The sequence below is a fragment of the Oryx dammah genome, unplaced genomic scaffold, assembly GCF_014754425.2.
Source record: "Oryx dammah isolate SB20612 unplaced genomic scaffold, SCBI_Odam_1.1 HiC_scaffold_3, whole genome shotgun sequence".
NCBI lineage: Eukaryota > Metazoa > Chordata > Mammalia > Artiodactyla > Bovidae > Oryx > Oryx dammah.
Genome location: NW_024070187.1, coordinates 35,404,120 through 35,422,587, shown reverse-complemented (window position 1 = coordinate 35,422,587; position 18,468 = coordinate 35,404,120). Strand labels below are relative to the sequence as shown.

General features: G+C 39.7%; 1 protein-coding gene across 10 annotated transcripts in view; it reads right to left on the bottom strand.

The window, feature by feature from the left end:
• FAM13A (family with sequence similarity 13 member A) overlaps positions 1 to 18,468 on the bottom strand; it is a 338,407-nt gene that overhangs the window by 91,397 nt on the left and 228,542 nt on the right. For 2 of the 10 annotated variants that reach the window (XM_040237870.1, XM_040237871.1), the window contains exon 1: positions 9,717 to 11,157. The exons of 5 other annotated variants lie outside the window; for them this stretch is intronic. In XM_040237870.1, the coding sequence (XP_040093804.1) occupies positions 9,717 to 9,745 (29 nt within the window). In that variant the 5' untranslated portion in view covers positions 9,746 to 11,157. Of the gene's footprint in view, positions 1 to 7,966; positions 8,012 to 9,716; positions 11,160 to 13,217; positions 14,090 to 18,468 lie in introns of those variants that run through there. 3 more of the 10 variants (XM_040237868.1, XM_040237867.1, XM_040237872.1) reach the window with 3 other exon arrangements.

Genomic DNA, 18,468 nt, shown 5'->3' with positions numbered 1-18,468 from the left:
CCTCAGGCATTAGCATTTATAACCCCCAGTTACAGCATTTATAACCGTCCAGTTGGGGTGTGATGGAGCAGCTGGTGTTCTGCCGCTCAGATTTTTGGTTCTGCTCCATTCAGGAACACAGTAGAAAACATTCTCCCTGTTACTTTTGGAAAACAAATGCCAAGAGTTTTCAGATCAACTTCTGGCCAACAGTTTGCCCCTGTAAGTTCAGCGGGACATTTTTGTAGAAATATGTATACTTCTTTATTATAAACCCAAGCAACTTCGCTTAGTTTTATTATTTGTATGCTGTTAACTAAGAAAGCAACACCTAACCGCCAGGAGAAATAAAAACAAACCACTTAACTTCAAGAGCAAATAGGTTTTCCTGATCAATGGGTAAATGCAAAAACTGTTAATGAGCTGAAACTGCTAATGTTCACAAGACTAGAACTAGCTTCGTTTAGCGAACATGAAGAGGTATTATGCTTTGGAAGCAAAACAAACAAAAGGCTTCCAAAAATTTGCAACCTTCCCCCAAATAAGGTAGGGAAATAATTCAATTCTTTTCTTGATTGCTTAGTGCAAATTTGAAATATATTGTTTGGGGCTGAATAGTATCTCCTCAAAAACAGTATCCCCTAACCCTAAGAAACTCAGGATATGATCATGTTTGAAAATAGTCTTTACAGAGGTGATCAAGTTAAAGTTACCATAATGGGCTCTAATGCTTATAACCAGCACCCTTATAGAGCAGACAGAGGTGGATACACACACAGGTAGCACACCGTGTGAACACTGGAATTGTGTTGCCACCAACCAAAAACTCCTGGAAGTTAGGAGAGAGGCAAGGGACAACTCATTTCCCAGTGTCTTCTGAGGGAGCCCAGCCCTGCCAACACGTTAATTTGGGATTTCTGGCCTCTAGAACAGTGAGACTGCAAGGAGATCCAACCAGTCCATTCTGAAGGAGATCAGCCCTGGGATTTCTTTGGAAGGAATGATGCTAAAGCTGAAACTCCAGTACTTTGGCCACCTCATGCGAAGAGTAGACTCATTGGAAAAGACTCTGATGCTGGGAGGGATTGGGGGCAGGAGGAGAAGGGGATGACAGAGGATGAGATGGCTGGATGGCATCACGGACTCGATGGACGCGAGTCTGAGTGAACTCTGGGAGATGGTGATGGACAGGGAGGCCTGGCGTGCTGCGATTCATGGGGTCGCAAAGAGTCGGACACGACTGAGCAACTGAACTGAACTGAACTGAGGACAGTGAGACAATAAATTTCTGTTATTCTCAGCTACCCTGTTTGTGGTGTTTTGTCACAGCCGTGCTGGGAAACTAACAATTCTACTAAAAATATCCCCCCCCCCACCCCCCGCAAATCCAGAATTAAGAACCTGCCTAACAAAAGTGTCTCCATCTTACACATAGGTTGTACTCTGGAATTTCATTTGTAGGAAGGCTAAGACTAGAATCAGTTTCCCACACTGACATGGGGATTTGACTTTCAGGCCTGTACTAACCTCTCATTCAAATAAAGTTTCCTCAATAAGCACTGCAGAGTCAGTGTTTTGAAAAACTTTGCCCACGATCCAGTTAGAAACACATTTTACATTGTGACAGTATGCAGACACATAAAAGGGACACACGCTTCACAGCATTATTCTTACTTTGGATATTTTCTATTTTGTCATATTTCACTTACATAAAATTATATAAAACACTGGTCACAATCTGCTAAATTGGTTTTATGGCCACCAAAAGGTCATGACCCACAGCTGAAAAACGCTATGCTAAAAACACATCTCCTTGGCTTGAGGCATAATTAATACACAATGAATGCTGCTGAATTAAGATCTACATTCTCATAGGACAGACAGCAAACACTCTTTTCTTCTCTGCCCCACTGTCAGAATCAGCTCTGGGTCAAAAAAAAGTACAGATTTTGTTGAGCCTGGATCACAGAGAAAATCAGAGAGAAAGCAGGTCCAGATACACCTAGCAATACAGATGTGAGAAAGTCATTCTAGGTGAGCACGGGGGAGCTGATAGAGGATTTCCAGGTCTCTTCAATACTCTTTTCCTGCTTATACCACAGGATGGTGTCAAGAAGGAGACTCAAGGACCCATGGTCTTTTTTGACTTTGCCTTCCTTACTGACCTGGGCTTCCCAGCTTGTGCTAGTGGTCAAGAATCTACCTGCCAATGCAGAAGACACAGGAGATGTGAGTTCAGTTTCTTGGTTGGAAAGATTCCCTGGGGTAGGAAATGGCTACCCACTCCAGTATTCTTGCCTAGAAAATTCCATGGGCAGAGGAGCCTGGCGGTCTACAGTCCATGGGTCGAAAAGAGTCAGACACAACTGGGAGCTTCTAGAGATTACTAATGACCATGACATTCTTTATCACCTATATTCTGTCTCTTCGATTCAAAGAACTAGTATACTTGGAAGGAACTAGGGAGCATCTTACTCTATTTCCGTCCCTCTACCCAGCTAGTTCTGTCCCTGGATGCCCTTCTAATGAACACTGTTCAATCTCTAGGGAACTGGAGGGGACTGGTGAGGGTGTGTGCTTGTCAGCAATAGGATGCAAATCTTTTAAGTAGGGAGGGGTGGGGCTGCTTTACCTTCTGTCTCTTTTGCATCTTTTCCTACAGTGAGAAAGTCAAAAGGAAACTATTACTACCTGTGGACTGGCTGACACAGCCGAGAGTCTCACACCGTACTCTACAGGGGATCCTGGCTGGAGATGCGTTTAGAAGTCACTGGACAGAGTCCTCATTCCTGTTATAATAATTTCAGTTGCATTAACAGCCAACTGCTCCTTAAAAAAAAAAACAATCCCTCACCCCTACTCATGGTTGGTCACCAAACTGCACTGATTTTATCTCAAAAAGAGACAAATCTTTAGAATCTGACCTTTCCTTTCCATTTCCACTGCTTTAGTCCATCACAGTGGCAATACTCATTTTCCCCTGTCACCCAGACCAGTTTATCCTTAATACTCCCATTAGATTTATCTTCCTAACCTGAAAGCCTCTCCTGTTTCCTCTTTGTCTTTGGGGTGAAGTCCAGATGTCCGAACCTGGCACACAAGGGCAGCGAGCTTCCATCAACCTCGCACTGCACTTTCGTAACCCTGTCTGTACGTGCTGTTCCCTCTGTCTTGAATGCTTCCGGCACTTCTCTCTCTGTCTGGTAAATACTTCATCTCTCAGCTCAAATGTCATCTAATCTGGGAGGCCATCTCCATCACCCTGGAGAGGGGAGTGACTTCTCCATGCAGGTTCCCAGACACTCTGTCCACAGCCATAGACCAGTGCCCAGCACATGATGCCAGAGATTCCAGAGTTTGGAAGCTGGCCTCACCTCCTGGACTGGTCTTTATCTTTGCCCTCTGCAGCACCTAGCAAGGTACCCAGAACATTCTGGGTGTTCCGTCAGTGGCTGAGGAATAAAATCAGCATCACTCAGACCATGCTGAGTGCTGACATGACCATGTGATTATGCATTTTGAAAACATACACCGTTTATAATTTGTAAAATTAAGTTTCCCAACTGGATGCATTCTCAGATAGCTGTATGTTAATTATTTTAAGTTATCTTGTTCCCTGTTATTCCAAACTTAATGGAACTGCAACTGTGCCATCAGCTTTCTCCCACCCTTATTTAGAGAATTTATTTTCTCCCACTGCACAGTTAGAGGTGGGAGTGCTGCCATTGGGCCAGTAATGTAAACACTATACTTTCTGTAGGGTATTGTGAACCCAGAAAAGGATATGTCCGGGCAAGGCAATGTTTGAATACGGGCTTGCCACATACTCTATCTGTTTGTTCTGGCTTGAGAGCAGGAAAAGAAAATTTTTTCACTTCATTGCAAACCCAAAGCTTTGTGTGGAGCTTAAAGAAATTTTTGGTTTAGTCACAAAACTGTTTTCAAGGCAGCTGGAAGCTTTCATTTGTCTCTGAGATTCTTGTTCAGCAAAGTGCTGTTTATCATTATTATAGATATAGCAAGATTGCCTTCGGGAGGCAGCAATTTAGAATGTAATATACAGTAAGTTTCTTTTTTGAGTGGGTTGATATTAATGGATAAGAGAATATTTTTAGAACATTAGCAAATACATTGAAATATTTCCTAATCTTTGGCTCTGAAACAAAAGCAAAGGAATAGGTGATACCTGCAAAAAGGAATAGGAAACTTTTTTTTTTTTTAACCAACTTCTTTCAATTATTACCCTGGTAGCTCAGATGGTAAAGAATCTGCCTGCAGTGCAGGAAACCTGGGTTCAATCCCTGGGTTGGGAGGATCCCTTGGAGAAGGGAATGGCTACCCACTCTAGTATTATTGCCTGGAGAATCCCAAGGACAGAGGAGCCTGGCAGGCTACAGCCCATGGGGTTGCAAAGAGTCAGACACAACTTAGCAACTAACACTTTCACTTTACAACCATTCTTAATGGCTTGCTATAACAAGGTGCCACAGATGGGGTGGCTTCAACAACAGAAACATTGACTTCTCACATTTCCAGAGATTGGAAGCCTGAGATCAGGGTGCCAGCATGGTCAGGTTCTGCTGAGAGCTCTCTCTGGCTTGCAGACTGCCATCTTCTTGCTGTACCTCCACCTGCGTGGGTGGATGGGGAGATTGTGCTCTGGTACCTTTATCTCCTCGTAAGGGCACCAATCCTATCATGGGAGCCCCACCTCCATGAGCTCATGCAAACCTAATTATTCCCAAAGGTCCCACTTTAACATACCATCACCCTAGGGACTAAAGCTCCAGTATATGAATTTGAATAGTTTTATCATTTACAAAGAACTATAATATTCTTGAACTACAAAATTTCCCCTCTAAGTAAGTATGTTAGGCATTATCACCCCCACTTCACAGGTAAAGAAAATGACTTGCCCAAATTCACATGGCTAACTCACTGTCAGTGTCTGGATATCTGGATATGTTTCTTGACAGCACGTTTACTCTCTTTTCATTGCTTTCCCCACTGTTTTCTGCTGACTCTCTAATACCTCTCCTTTTTTCCCAGTAGTTTAGATAGGGTGATCTCTGTACAATTTAAGAATAACTGTCACTTTAATTCTCACTAGCTTCTTGGTTTGGGGTAAACAGCAAATATTTAGACTTCAGAGCCACTGCAACCATCTCATGACAGCAGAGCCCAAGGAGGTCTCCCTTGTTCTCACTCATTCTCATTACTACCAAACGCAGACCACACTGGTGATGAAATCAAAGTTCAGATACTCAACCCCGGAAGGGTTAACCCAGACTGGAGGTAAGGCAGCTTTTAACTCCCTCTAAGACTGAGGTGGGTCATAGAAGGGAAGGTTGGGGAGGTTGAGTGCTATCAAAGTACAAACAAGTTTGGAACAGCATGAGTTTTCAGATAAATTAACCTAAGGCGTCACCACCACAAACAGTAGAGGGCTCTCTAACATCACACAGGAGATTCACAAGCTGGCCCATTATTGCCGGGGTTGTTCCTTGGTTAAGTCCCCCATCATCCCAAGTTACCAATGTTTACTTGTTTGCAAAAGAATATTTCAAAAACCAATACTTAGAAAGGCCAGATGGATTCTGTTGATAAGAGGTTCAGTGAAATTTTCCCATGCTGGATCACTAATATATGTTAATTAATACTCTTGCTATAAATCTTAACGAGCCACTGCAATTTGCAATTTGGTATATTTCACCATCATGAAATAAATATTCAATAATGTATAATGAATATCATAATTTGCTTGATGAAGTAATGAAAAGAGAGTTATACTGACATTACTCATCTCCGTTTCCCACTTTAATAAATAAATCAAATGGAAAAAGGGATGTGAAAGCAGATGACAATGCATTAAAATCAAAGGAATCTAGATTAGTCATTAGTGCCCTTAACTTCATCTTCCATCATTAGTTTTTGTGGCCATAAGATGAGTTAGTGACTATCTGAAAGTTAATCTAGCAAATTAAAATATACTGCTGTGAAGTTGAGAGCTTTGTCAGGGACATAAGAGTGAGTAAAGACTATTTCTTAGCCTATTGAAATCTTCTACATATAAAATGGAGATCCTCACCTACAGATCCACAATATCCAAGGAAAAAAATACAATGGAATATGAATCACGAAAGGAGCTTGAGGTACAAGTAAAGTCTAGAGTCTAATAAACTATCTCTTTAGTGATAGAAAGTAAATTTGTTGTTTAGTCGCTAAGTCTTGTCTGATTCTTTTGCGACCCCATGGACTGTAGCCTTCCAGGCTCCGCTGTCCAGAAGATTTTCCAGGCAAGAATACTGAAATAAATTGCCACTTCTCTCTCCAGGGGATCTTCCCAACCAAGGAACTGAAGTCGCATCTCCTGCACTGATAGGCGAATTCTTTACCACTGAGCTCACCAGGTAAGCATCTTTAGCACTGAGCCACCAGGTAAACCCTGAAGGCAAATTTAGTACCTGAGAAAAAACTTGTTTCAATTCTTTATATAGTTTCTCTACTTAATTCTGATATTATTCTATTTCCTTGGAAGCACTTTTTTAGCTGGCAAGAATATCAATACAATGCTATACAGCACAAATATTTTAGTATTTCTAAAAATAACTAGAATAATTTAACTATCTCAATAGCTGTATTATAAGATCTATCATTAGTTTAAGTCATTTTGAAGTGAACTTTAAGAACTGAGTTCTTTACAGAGGATCAAATTTTAAACATTCAGCCTTTGCAGTTTTTCTAAAAATGGTGAGTTTCAACATAGTCACTTCCATCCTGGAGAAAGTCTGCAAATTATGTTAAGTTATAAACAGATAGTAAAATACATTAAAGGGAACCAAAGTATTTTACTTCATTCTTAGACTTCAATCTGTTATTCTCATCTTAGTTACTGATTAGCAGTAACAAATTTTCTTCTATACACTTTCACAACATGCTAAGAAAGGCTAAAAAGTCTCTCATGGGAATTATAAGCTAAGTAGACATTGGGGAACAAACATGCCCTTTAAAAAGATCATACACTTATATGAGGTTAAATAAAACATAGGGTAATATTATCCATGCAGGTACATCTCTATTATTATGTTAATTTTAATGTCCATTACCAAATTCACCACATGTATTGTAATTGTCTGGTAATGTGTCTGTGTCCTTACTAGCATGTGAGCTCTCTGAAGCAGAACCGTGTCTTCATTCCCTTAGTATCCCTGGCAACACAGAGTAGTATTCGGTCATAAAGAAAATATTAAAAAACACTGTAAGTATCTTTTAATAGGTAACACTGACCGTCCAGTAGATGAAAACATCAATTAAGACAAAGACACTTCACATAAGGTCCTGATATTCAATATGTTATTTGGGGATGTTGAGTAGTATAGTGTTAGTATTTTATATATACCTGCTGTCAATGGCTTTATATAAGTTATAATCATTAACTAGAGTTTAGGTCAGTGTTTCTTTGAGTGTGTGGACCATTTGTACCATATTTACTTTCAGGAAGCTTGTTAAAATGTCGATACTTCCCTGTCACACCCACATTCAGATTCAGTAAGTAAGTCTAGGAAAAGAGAGGAGCAACAAGACACTGATTTTAAAATAAGTTCCCCAGGTAATTCTCATGCAGCTAAAGTATGAGAAGCACTGGGCTCTCTGCTCAATACAAACATGAGTGAGCATGAGTTTCTCTTAACTGGTATTTAAAGTTATTCTTTCCCTCATCCAGTGTTAATTCAATTTCTAGCCCCTCAGTGTTCTTAAACAGAATGGAATGATGTATTCAGCCCACAACTCAAGACTCTGCAACTTTCCTGCTCCAGGCAGGATAACAGTGAGGGTGGCTGGCAACAGTCATCTCTACTAGAGATCATAGAAATCCTTAGCCAAAGACACTGTATTAGGCTTGGAAGAAGCAATTATGTGTAGGAACCAGAAAGCTTTCTACACAAGCGCTTAACTTCCCTTAACAAAGAGAACCACACAAGCCTACCTGTTCCTTGCCTTCAAGATGTGTTTGATCACAGGCAGGCACAGGCTGAAGTGAGGATTGCAAGTCAACCAAATTAAATCCGCAGACATAGGGAGACAGTGAATAAAGTGATCAGCAATCTTGAATGCAAATTCACATTATTCCTCTTACATAGGTTTATTTATAAGGACTAATAATTTAGGACTAAGGACTAATAATTTTGGAAGAAATTACACTGATTCTATTTTAGCTTTCATCAACTTAAGTCCCTAAACAATATTTTAGCAGAATACAGATCTATTTTCTTAACAGTTATTATATCATTGTGTAGCTTATTACAGAGTTCAGTTCTAGAAAGGATGTGCTTAAGACACTTAAGAACTGACACCATTATAAGAAAAAACAGGGCCCCAGCTTTAAAGCTGGAAACCACATCAAGAGTCCAAAAACTGTACATTAGTTTTTAGTCTTCAAAATGCATGCCCTTCCCACTGAATTAATATAGACAAATTTCAGATCTATCCACCGATCACTTTCTGCTCCCTTGGGTTATCAATTTTAGAAAAGGAATTCCAGGGCCATCCACGTCAAGTTCCGTTACAGTGCAGCTGTCATTACAGCAAAAGAAACAATTATACCGCTTTATCTCACAGGGTGCATCTGCAGGAACCATTTTGCAAATGAACATTCAACTTTGGTTTACCTTATTTTCATATTACAACATGACTGTCTGGTAAAATGGTTTTTAAAAAAGAAATTCATTTTTTGTCTAGGTTTTCCTCTTATGGATAAACCGTATTTACTATGTGACTTTTAAAATGACTTCCATTAATAAAACTCGCTATAGTTTTCTTAGAGGAAGCATTTACATAGAATCAAATGTCACTGCATGTACAGCAGTTGTAGCTGAAATAGTATAACATGATTGGCAAAAGAAATTCTAAAAATCCTAAAACATGACCTTGGGCAACTGAGGATTTACTCCAAGCCTCATTTTCTAGTTGTGAAACTGGAGGGCTGGACTCCGTCACCTCAGAGGTGACTTCCAGCTTCAACATTCCAGGACATCTTATTCACTTCATTTACCAACAGTGATCTTTTTGACATGCCTTTTGTTTAAACTTACTTTTCTCTGCTTTAGTATAACTCCTCCACCCCATCTCCCGATCCATATTACAATCATTAATGAACAAAACAGAGCCTTGTGCTCAATCATTCTTACAGAGCAGTTTGGTTTGTTTGTTTAAAGGTGTCATCTGTGTAATAAACCTATCTAGAATTATTCATGGGGAAATAATATTCTTAGCATCTATGTCCATGTATTATAAAGTACTTATTGATATAAAATCCTTGTCTAGATATAAAATTCAACGCAGAGGGCTCCTAAAATGCATTTTTAAAAGGTCTTTCCCCTGTCGCCATCCTTCAAAATGAGATTAGAGCTCACCGCAGCTTCATAACATCACTTAGAAACTCATTCAGTTTCTAATTCAGTTTTATTTTAAACCTGCTCAATATATTCTTCAGTTTCTGTTTTTTTTTTCAGATGTCAAAGCTATTTTCTTATATTTATTTTAATTCTTCTCCACCGAACAGTGAAGAAGATAAGAAGTTGGGCATTAAGTGTCAGCATAAGAAGCAATATGTTTACATTTTTCTGGTCTTGAGTTTGCAGCAGATTACTGAAAGATGCCAAGTACTGGCAAAGTTATATAGTTTTACACCACTCAGAAAATACGGAAGAAAAAACCCAAATAGGAAAGAATACTACCTTTGCAGAGGCATGATTTCACAAGCCATCCTTGTCTGGAAATTTGCAAGGGACCCTCACAACTGTCTCTTCCGCGCCTAGTGGGGGCGTCTGTGCAGGGACCGGCTGCTCACAGCGGCTGGGCCAGGCTGGGGGCGGGAGGTTGCACCTCTCCGCCGGAGAAGCAGCTTGCTCTGCAGTCTGCCAGCGTCCCGCTGCTCTCTGCCTCCAAACTTCTCCAAGCAGTGCTATTTGATCGCTGCCTCTCTTACATTTCCACCGCAGTCCACTTTGACCTTTGTTCCAGGGAAGCAGCTGAACCACCCAGCCAATCAGAGGAGCAGCTGCTGCAGGGCTTAAAGGCGCTGCTTCTTTTGCGGCGGCGGCTGCTCCTCCCCTGGCTCCTCAGCGGGCTTGCCTTATTCTGGTAACACGAAACTTTCCTCGGAGCCGTTCCACAGACGGGCTTGTCAGTCTGGGGAAACAACCAATAACTGCGGCAAGAGCAGAGTCCCTTGACCTCTCAGTACTGAGACTGCCAACAAGGAAATCCATTTGTCAAGGAAAGACACTGCCTCTGAAACTGAAGGTTTCTGTGACAGAAGGCATAAGCTGCGTCCTGTCTCTTTTCTTCTTAAAAAAGAACAAAGAAAAAAAAATCAAACCACTAACACTGAAAGGCATAATACTCTTCTAGAAGGCACGCAGGCACTCTTCTAGACCCCTGCCCTACCCATATTTATTTCCTGCTGATGTTTACATTGCGGTGGCTACTAGTCACTGGTGACATCTCCCAAGGCACGTAGCTCTCATTTCTGGGGAGAACACACGTCCTAAGACTGACTGCTTAGGGTCTCAAGGGATCAAAGTGACTATTTCCCATGGAAATATTTCAACTTATTATTTCTGCATTTTATCCTTATAAAGTGAATGTGTTTATTTAAATACCCATTTTCCTCTAAGAATATCACCAGCATATTTTTGGTAGGTTGGTTATTTACTGATTTTTTTTTTTTTAACAGGTAACACCAAATCAATTTCTCATAAAGGTTGCTAAATGCCTGTCAGTTACCTAACTTTCCCTTATTTTCCTCTTCAGTGGGGAATACTAATGTGTTGTTTTAGGAACATAACGGTTAATCCATAGGTTTCAAATACTGCAGAACAAATCTAGAAATATATTTTATTAAGCTTTCCTTCACAGCATAGGACTTGCTGAGAGTTACAACAAAGCCCAGACGTCGCTTTTAGCACAAGGGCAGAGGGCCAGAGTCCACAACATTCAGAAACAGAGGGGGCTTGTATGAACAAAAAGGTATCCTTCTCCCCTGTAGTTTTCCCCAGATTTCTTACAGATCACTCATAATTCTGAATTTAGAACACAAAGCCCTACTGTAAGCATCCACTCTCCTTTGCTATACCTACTAATAAAAATATTCACTGTCCGACTAAATACTCTATCACATTTACGACGATGGATTAGTTATCCTAAAATTTATATTCAGACATTATGATAGAATCAATAACTAAAATCAGCCATTTAAAACAACAGAAGTTTTAATTGTTTTAAAGTAAATTCAGAACCTACTTTTACTGAAGGTATCAGTATAGTGTTTTGATTCTAGAGTTAGAAATTCTAATCGTTCTCCAGTAACAATAACCTTGTTTTACGTATTTCTTAAGTTTTTTACCTTTCAAAAACGCATCTCTATATCTGGCTTAACACTTCATTTCTGGAGATAGGAAATCACTGTTACATATCATGATATCATTTCACTGATAAGTAAACTTGGTGCTACAAAATGAAGCAATTTGGAAACTTCACATGGAAAGTTAGTGGCAGAACAGAAACTGGTTTCAGGATTACTCAGGTCTGCTTCAGATCTCTGCTGTACAGCATTGTGCTTAGTCTATTCTACATGAGTTTTTAAAATATTTCACAGGATAACATATTTTTAGAAATAGTTAAAATTCAGGTGATAGAAACAATATCTTCTAATTTTATGAATATATCAATACTGTATGGCTAAAAGACACATGAAACAATAATAAAGGACCCAGTATTACAAAACATGTTAAATCATATAATAATTTACATTCAATACATACTAGATGTAAAATACTGAATAGGAACATTCAAATTTTAACATCTGATTCCACATACATTTCCTGATGATTAAATCTTCCTATCAACATCCCTCTATCATGCCATATTACTAGTGAGATGTCAGTGGTCATTTCTGAAAATCACCCAACACTATAACTCAGTAATTACCTGCCCTTTCAAGTCTCCATTATTTATTTATAATAATTCCTCCTTTCACTTTTGGTTGATTTTCAGGGCATGACTAGATGATCATTTTTGAATTTATACTTGGACCGCGGCTCCTCCTTTCAAACCACACCAGAGTCCTGGATCACTGGGATAGCTTTATTACTCCACGTCCCACATCCTCATGTCAATTCTTCATTGTCAGGTAGCAGAAGCTCCGCTCTCTGAACCCTGCCGTTGCCAGATTCTCAGACTTGGACTCCCGGACCACATTTCTTCCCACGCCCTATGAGGCGCACCTCTCATGACCAGCATAGCGCGGCCTCCCCCATCCCTCCTCCTCCTCCTGAGCTCTCTCTTCAGCTCCACCTGTTTGTCCACATCTGCAGAGGGCAACCTGCACCAAAACCGACGAGCACACAGCTTTAAAAAAAGATGCATTGCTGGCTGTCCTTAGCATTTAGTTTTTCCAAAACAGGTTCACTAGCATCCTCTGCTTCTTCACCCTGTATACATCCTGCCAGCTGGGTGACCTACTGCCAGGCTGCTAAACATTGCAAAAGAAAGTCACAGAACCCTGGCAACTAGGTAGATTAAAAAGTCCTATTTAATCTTGGCCTGAACCTCAGTACTATGTGTCAAGCTTGTAGCTGTCTTTGATTTCTGACGGCATTCCCAAAGAAACTGCTGCTGATTTCCAATACTACAAATCTGAACCTCTCTTATGTCACTAAGTACTTTGCTTCCTAAATTTACGAAGAAAGTCAAGATAATCAAAGATGAGTGAATTCCTTTGGTCTCTTTTGCATTAAGTGTTGAAGTACCACCACCAACACCTAACACACACACACACGCCCCTTGCTTGGTTCTTTCTGACGTCTTCCTAGTCCAGGGGAACACATCCACACACACAGGACTCAAACTTCTTATCCATGTATTGAATCTCATCATTTTCTCTTCTCCCTCAGCACCCTAGCGAGTGCCCCTAGCCTTGAAAGCTTTTCCTCAGCATTCCTACCCTCTGGTGATGCAATGCCATTTGCCTCCCCTTCCTGCTGATAGGCTGCCCAAAGCCTACTTACGCTCCTCCCACTTCCCCCAAAATTACTCCTCTGCCTCACACCAATGTACTTCAGACTTCACCACATTTCTGAAACTGCTTTTGAAGCCACCAATGCTCTTTTGGTCACTAAATCTAAATGCCTTGTCTTAGATCTCTTTCTCCTCTTAACTTTTACAGAAACACCCACCTCCAGTTTTCTGAAAGTCTTTGGTGCTCTGTGATCTTTCCTGGGCATTCTCCAAGTGTCCTGATTATTCCATCCTCCTTTTATTTCATCTGTCTTCCCTCCTCTCTTACACCCTTTCCGCCTCATCTTCCAGCCCCACATCTTTCAATACAGGCACTCCATTAGAGTTTAATAAAGTGCGCTCTGGAATGACGCTCCTAGGGATTGGATTCCAGCTCTACCACAGACAGGCAGCGTAAACTTGGGCCAACTGTTTAAAAGCTCTGAAGTTGCTCTGAGGAATAAGTGAGATCATGCATATAAAACATGTAAAATAGTTCCTGGCAAATAAGTGCTCAATAATTATTAGTATTATCACCCTAATCAACACATTCAAAGCTTCATATTATCTGATTCCCCAAATTCTCCTCCTCCTGGCCCCTCTTGTTAACGATGTTATGATTCTCTCTATGAATCAGACTCAGAGCATGAGTCATCTTCACTCCTCCCTTTTCTCTCCTTAACCAGATCTGTTGATTGTTCTGTCACGTCTCTTTACTCAGTGGGTCTTGGTCATCCACAGTATCATGATCACCTTCAGGATGATGTTTTTGCCTCCATTCATTCTATCTCCAGTGAATACATTTCACTATTAGAGTGAATTTCCTACTGTGGTTGTGAACTGGATACTCACTGCTCTTCTCAAAAGCTTTAGGAGCTCCCAGCTACCTTTTAAATGAACTCCAATCCTTTTAATATGATGATTAAGACTGCTGATTAACCTCAATATTCTCCTCCAGATCAGCTGCTTATATCACCTAAGGAACCCAGTCCAGATTTACCTGGACACCATTGTCAAATCTGTTCTGAACTTAACTATGCCAAACATTTACCCTTGGTCTAGACTATTTTCCCATGCCATTTTCTCCTGGCAAAATTCTGTGCACTCTCAGAATTAGGCAAGATGAAACAAATCTCTTACCCATTCTAACTCAGACAGCCCTTTGACCACCACAATGTTTTATTAATATTTGAATTTAAATATTTTCTCCCTATTGGAAAGAAAGTTCTCCAGGTAAGAACTGTATTTTTCCTGTAGCCATTACACAGAACAGACATCCAATAGTGCTGAATGAATGAGTGAACTAATATATCAAACTCTCTTCAGAGTCTGAGCATAGCTCCTTTGATTAGATTTTCACTTATCAAGCAATGATTCTACCTACTTTTTAAACATTTCCTATTTTAGGCTTTTTGTTTGTTTTTTTGTAAGTCACTCAGTCATGGCCAACTCTTTGCAACCCCATGGACTGTAGCCTGCCAGGCTTCTCTGTCCATGGAATTCTCTGGGCAAGAATACTGGAGTGGGTAGGTAGCCTTTCCCTTCTCCAGGTTTGCATCAGAGATAAAGTAGACATCTCTTTTAGATTCAAATGAAGGATAATGATAACCAATAACTAGTTAAAGAAATAAACTAGTGGGGTAATACACTGGTGTACAATTCCAGAGATGCATAAAGTAAGATCCTATCCAAAACTTTCAAAATCTTTTAAGCACTTTACATTACCCAATCTCTCCCAAGCTATTTCCTTTTCTACATTTCAGCTGGCTTGCAGACTTCTAATTTTCTTACATAACTTCTTCAGCAGATTCCAAGTGTTTGGCAATAGGTTTGTTTGCACTTGTGATATCAAGAGCAACAACTGCTCCAAAAATGATGTGGCTTCATTTGTTTTAATTTCAACATCAATTTGAAGCAACTGAAGAACTGAGAACATTTCTTGGCCACATTATTTTGTTTTCATATGTTGTTTTAACATCAGATTGATTTGTTTCCTAAGAAAAAATATGTTGAAATAATTTCTTTCTTACAGGTTTGGTAAGAAAGTACTTCTCAGGCAAGGTTTCTTCCTCATATTTGTATCAATCTTTATAAATTGCACTAAGGAGCAAAACCTTCCACAAGATGCTCACACAGTATTCAAAAATGGTAATGACTAAATCTGACAGGAGTCTTTGTAATTATGAAGCCAGGATTTTTAGGGTACATATAATTTAGATACCTTGGTACCACTGCACAGGATTCTGACTAAACTTGCTCTCCAGCAATTGGGGTGAGAACACTAGTGACGTCCAGGGCTCATCAGCAGATAGTATGATTATCGACCACAGCCAGTGAAGAGAGAAGAAACTGAAGGGGTGGTGCATGAAGGTAATCAGCATGCACTGAGAAGTTATGCTGTGTTCATTTTAACAGATGTGGAAATGAAGAAGTTATCTTCAGCACGCAGATGGTAAGTGCCTGATATGAAGCTGGCATCTGAATGCCACAGCATTTCCATGATATGAAAGCTTTTAGAGATGATAAAGCATTATATTTACTCATCAATAACACACATTATCAACTGGCAACAGGAAAGAAAGAATCCTTTCTTTTGGTCTGAGTTTTATATTTAGATGAGTGCAAATATATTAAATAAGGGCTTCCCAGGTGGCTCAGTGGTAAAGAATCCTCCTGCAATGCAGGAGACGCAGGTTCAATCCCTGAGTCGGGAAGATCCCTTGCAGAAGGAAACAGCAACCTACTCCAGTATTTTTGCCTGGGAAATCCCATGGACAGAGGAGCCTGGAGAGCTATAGTCCCTGGGGTCACAAGAGAGTCGGACATGACTTAGTGACTAAGCAATAACAACATACAGTCTAATAATGGCTGTCTGAACCAAAGACAGACAGTGGACCAGAACAAACCTCTTTTGCTACTCTGAGTTGACAGAGAGAGAGAGAGGGAGGGAGGGAGGGGAGAGAGAGGGGAGAGAGGGGAGAGAGAGGGAGGGGAGAGAGAGGGAGAGTATTGTGTATGTGTGTGTGTATGTTGTATAATGGTAAAAGACAGCTTTGTTGCAGTAGGTGAAGGAAGTGGCTGGCATGGGGTGTTGAGGGGAAGAGGAAGAAACAGAAAAGATGGAAAATTAAACTTTAAATTGTATTCCTCTAAGAAATAAATACATGGAAAAGACAGGTAGACTATCAACTGTTTTTATGTTAAAAAAAAAAAACTACAGCATTTCTTAACTCAAAGAGTGATTATAAAGCCTCATAAAAGATTTATTTTAGAAAGCAAAACAGTGACATTTAAAACAGGTTCATGCTAATAGGAATAAGGAGTTTCTAGTTAGGTAAACTAATCTTCCTTTAGTTACAGAGGAAACAAAGATGCTTGCTTTACTTAAGGCCCAAATAAAAAATAATTAATAAAATCAACATAATTAAAATATTTCATTACTTATTAGAATTGTTTAGTATATAATTAAAGATTGCTGGGAAAAATCCCATGGGGATAGAAATTATGTAATTGTTTTTTCAAAGACAAGCTGCATGCTAAGTCGCTTCAGTTGTGTGACTCTTTGCAGCCCTATGAGCTATAGCCAGCCAGGCTCCTCTGTCCATGGAATTCTCCAGGCAAGAATACTGGAGTGGGTCACCATTTCATCCTCCAGAGGATATTTCTGACCCAAGAATCGAACCCGCGTCTCCTGCATTGCAGGCAGATTCTTTACCACAGAGCCACAGGAGAAGCCCCTTTTTCCAAAGACACACCTCTTTAATTCTAATGATAGATCTTGCTTTTAAAATGGTGTATGGGGTTATTTCATTAAAACACACCTGAGGCCTTGGTGGAGCCTACAGTGGCACACACAGTTCACTTATTTGGGTTTTAGGCTCCTGTAGAGCTGCCATAGTGGGTAGAGGACAAGGTTGCAAACAGTGAGGCAAGGCTGAAAGGCCTCCACAGCTGGAGAGGCACCACTCAGGGTTCCCCTTTCCACCCCATTGACACCTTGACTTCACTAACTTGACTTCAGCATTCTCAATACAAGCATCAAAACTTTCACCAGAAAGACTGTCAAATCAAAAGACAAGTAACTACAGTACCTACTCATGGGGAATATAGCCAATATTGCATAAAAACTGAAAATGGGGTACAATCATTAAAACTGCATAAAAATTAATAAAGAAAGACAATTGCAATCTATGGTATATAAATACATAATTATACAGAAATTCATACATAAGCTCTATTTCTTCTTTAAAAAAGTGAGTTTCTTCTAACAACAGAGGGACTGCAATCTCTTCATAAAAAGTGGTTAAAAATAAATTCTTTGAAACAACTTACATAATTGTTCTCCAACTTTCTGGGACAGGGAAAAATCCATATTTTTGCCAGATGGAATCTCAGTTAGTGACCACTGCCAATAAGTAAGTGCTTGAGCACATTTTCCTGGAATGGGACTCCCTGGGCATGACTTTCTCCAAATCTCCCTTGGGAGCCCAGATAATAGCATTTCTGTTCTCACAAAATAAGTCATGCCCACACAACAGCTGCTACCACACCTGAGATCAGCTGCCTGAGACTGTCCCAGTGACCTTTCACCCTGTTAAACAATATTTCCTGCAGAGGCGAAGCCGACTTCAGCGGGGCTCCCTTTGAGAAATGCCAAAATTATTTACTGTGATATGGTAACTGATTGGTAATCTGCTGATTCTGCATCCCTCAGACATAAGCTCTTCATCTTTCTGAGACATAAAATACTGAGCATGAGCAAAAAATCACTCAATGGCAATACACTAGCTGGTAAAATTATTTTATCATAAAGTGGAATGCTTTGCTTTCAAGCAAGCAATAAATGAATAAATGAAAATATATTAAGAAAGAAAATAAGAGGAAATAGAGATCATTTGTATTACCAATAATAGGTCACATTAAAAAAATCACATAAATAAAGCAAATTAACGTAACAAAAGAGAAACAGACTTACAGATACAGAGAACAAATTAGTGGTTACCTGTGGGGAGAGGAAAGGGGGGAAGGGCAAATAGGAGTAGGGGATTAAGAGATACAAACTGTTAGGTATGAAATAAGTTAGGAGGAAATATTATACAGCACAGGGAATATAGCCACTATTTTACAATAACTTTAAATGGAGAATAATCTATAAAGATGTGAATTGCTATACTGTACACTTGAATTGTATAACACTATAAATCAACTGTACCTCAATAAAAAATAAAAATAAAAAAAATCACAGCAGTGGTGCCCTAAAGTGTCAACATCCCTAGAGCATTTTAAAGGATCTGATTTTAAAAAATTATTTTAAATTCAACACTTCAGAGAATTGACCCACTGCATTAAATAACTGCATATATATCTTCTTTTTCTAGTGCTATTCATGTGTACAGCATTATTAGAATTCATAAATGAATCCAAAAATTT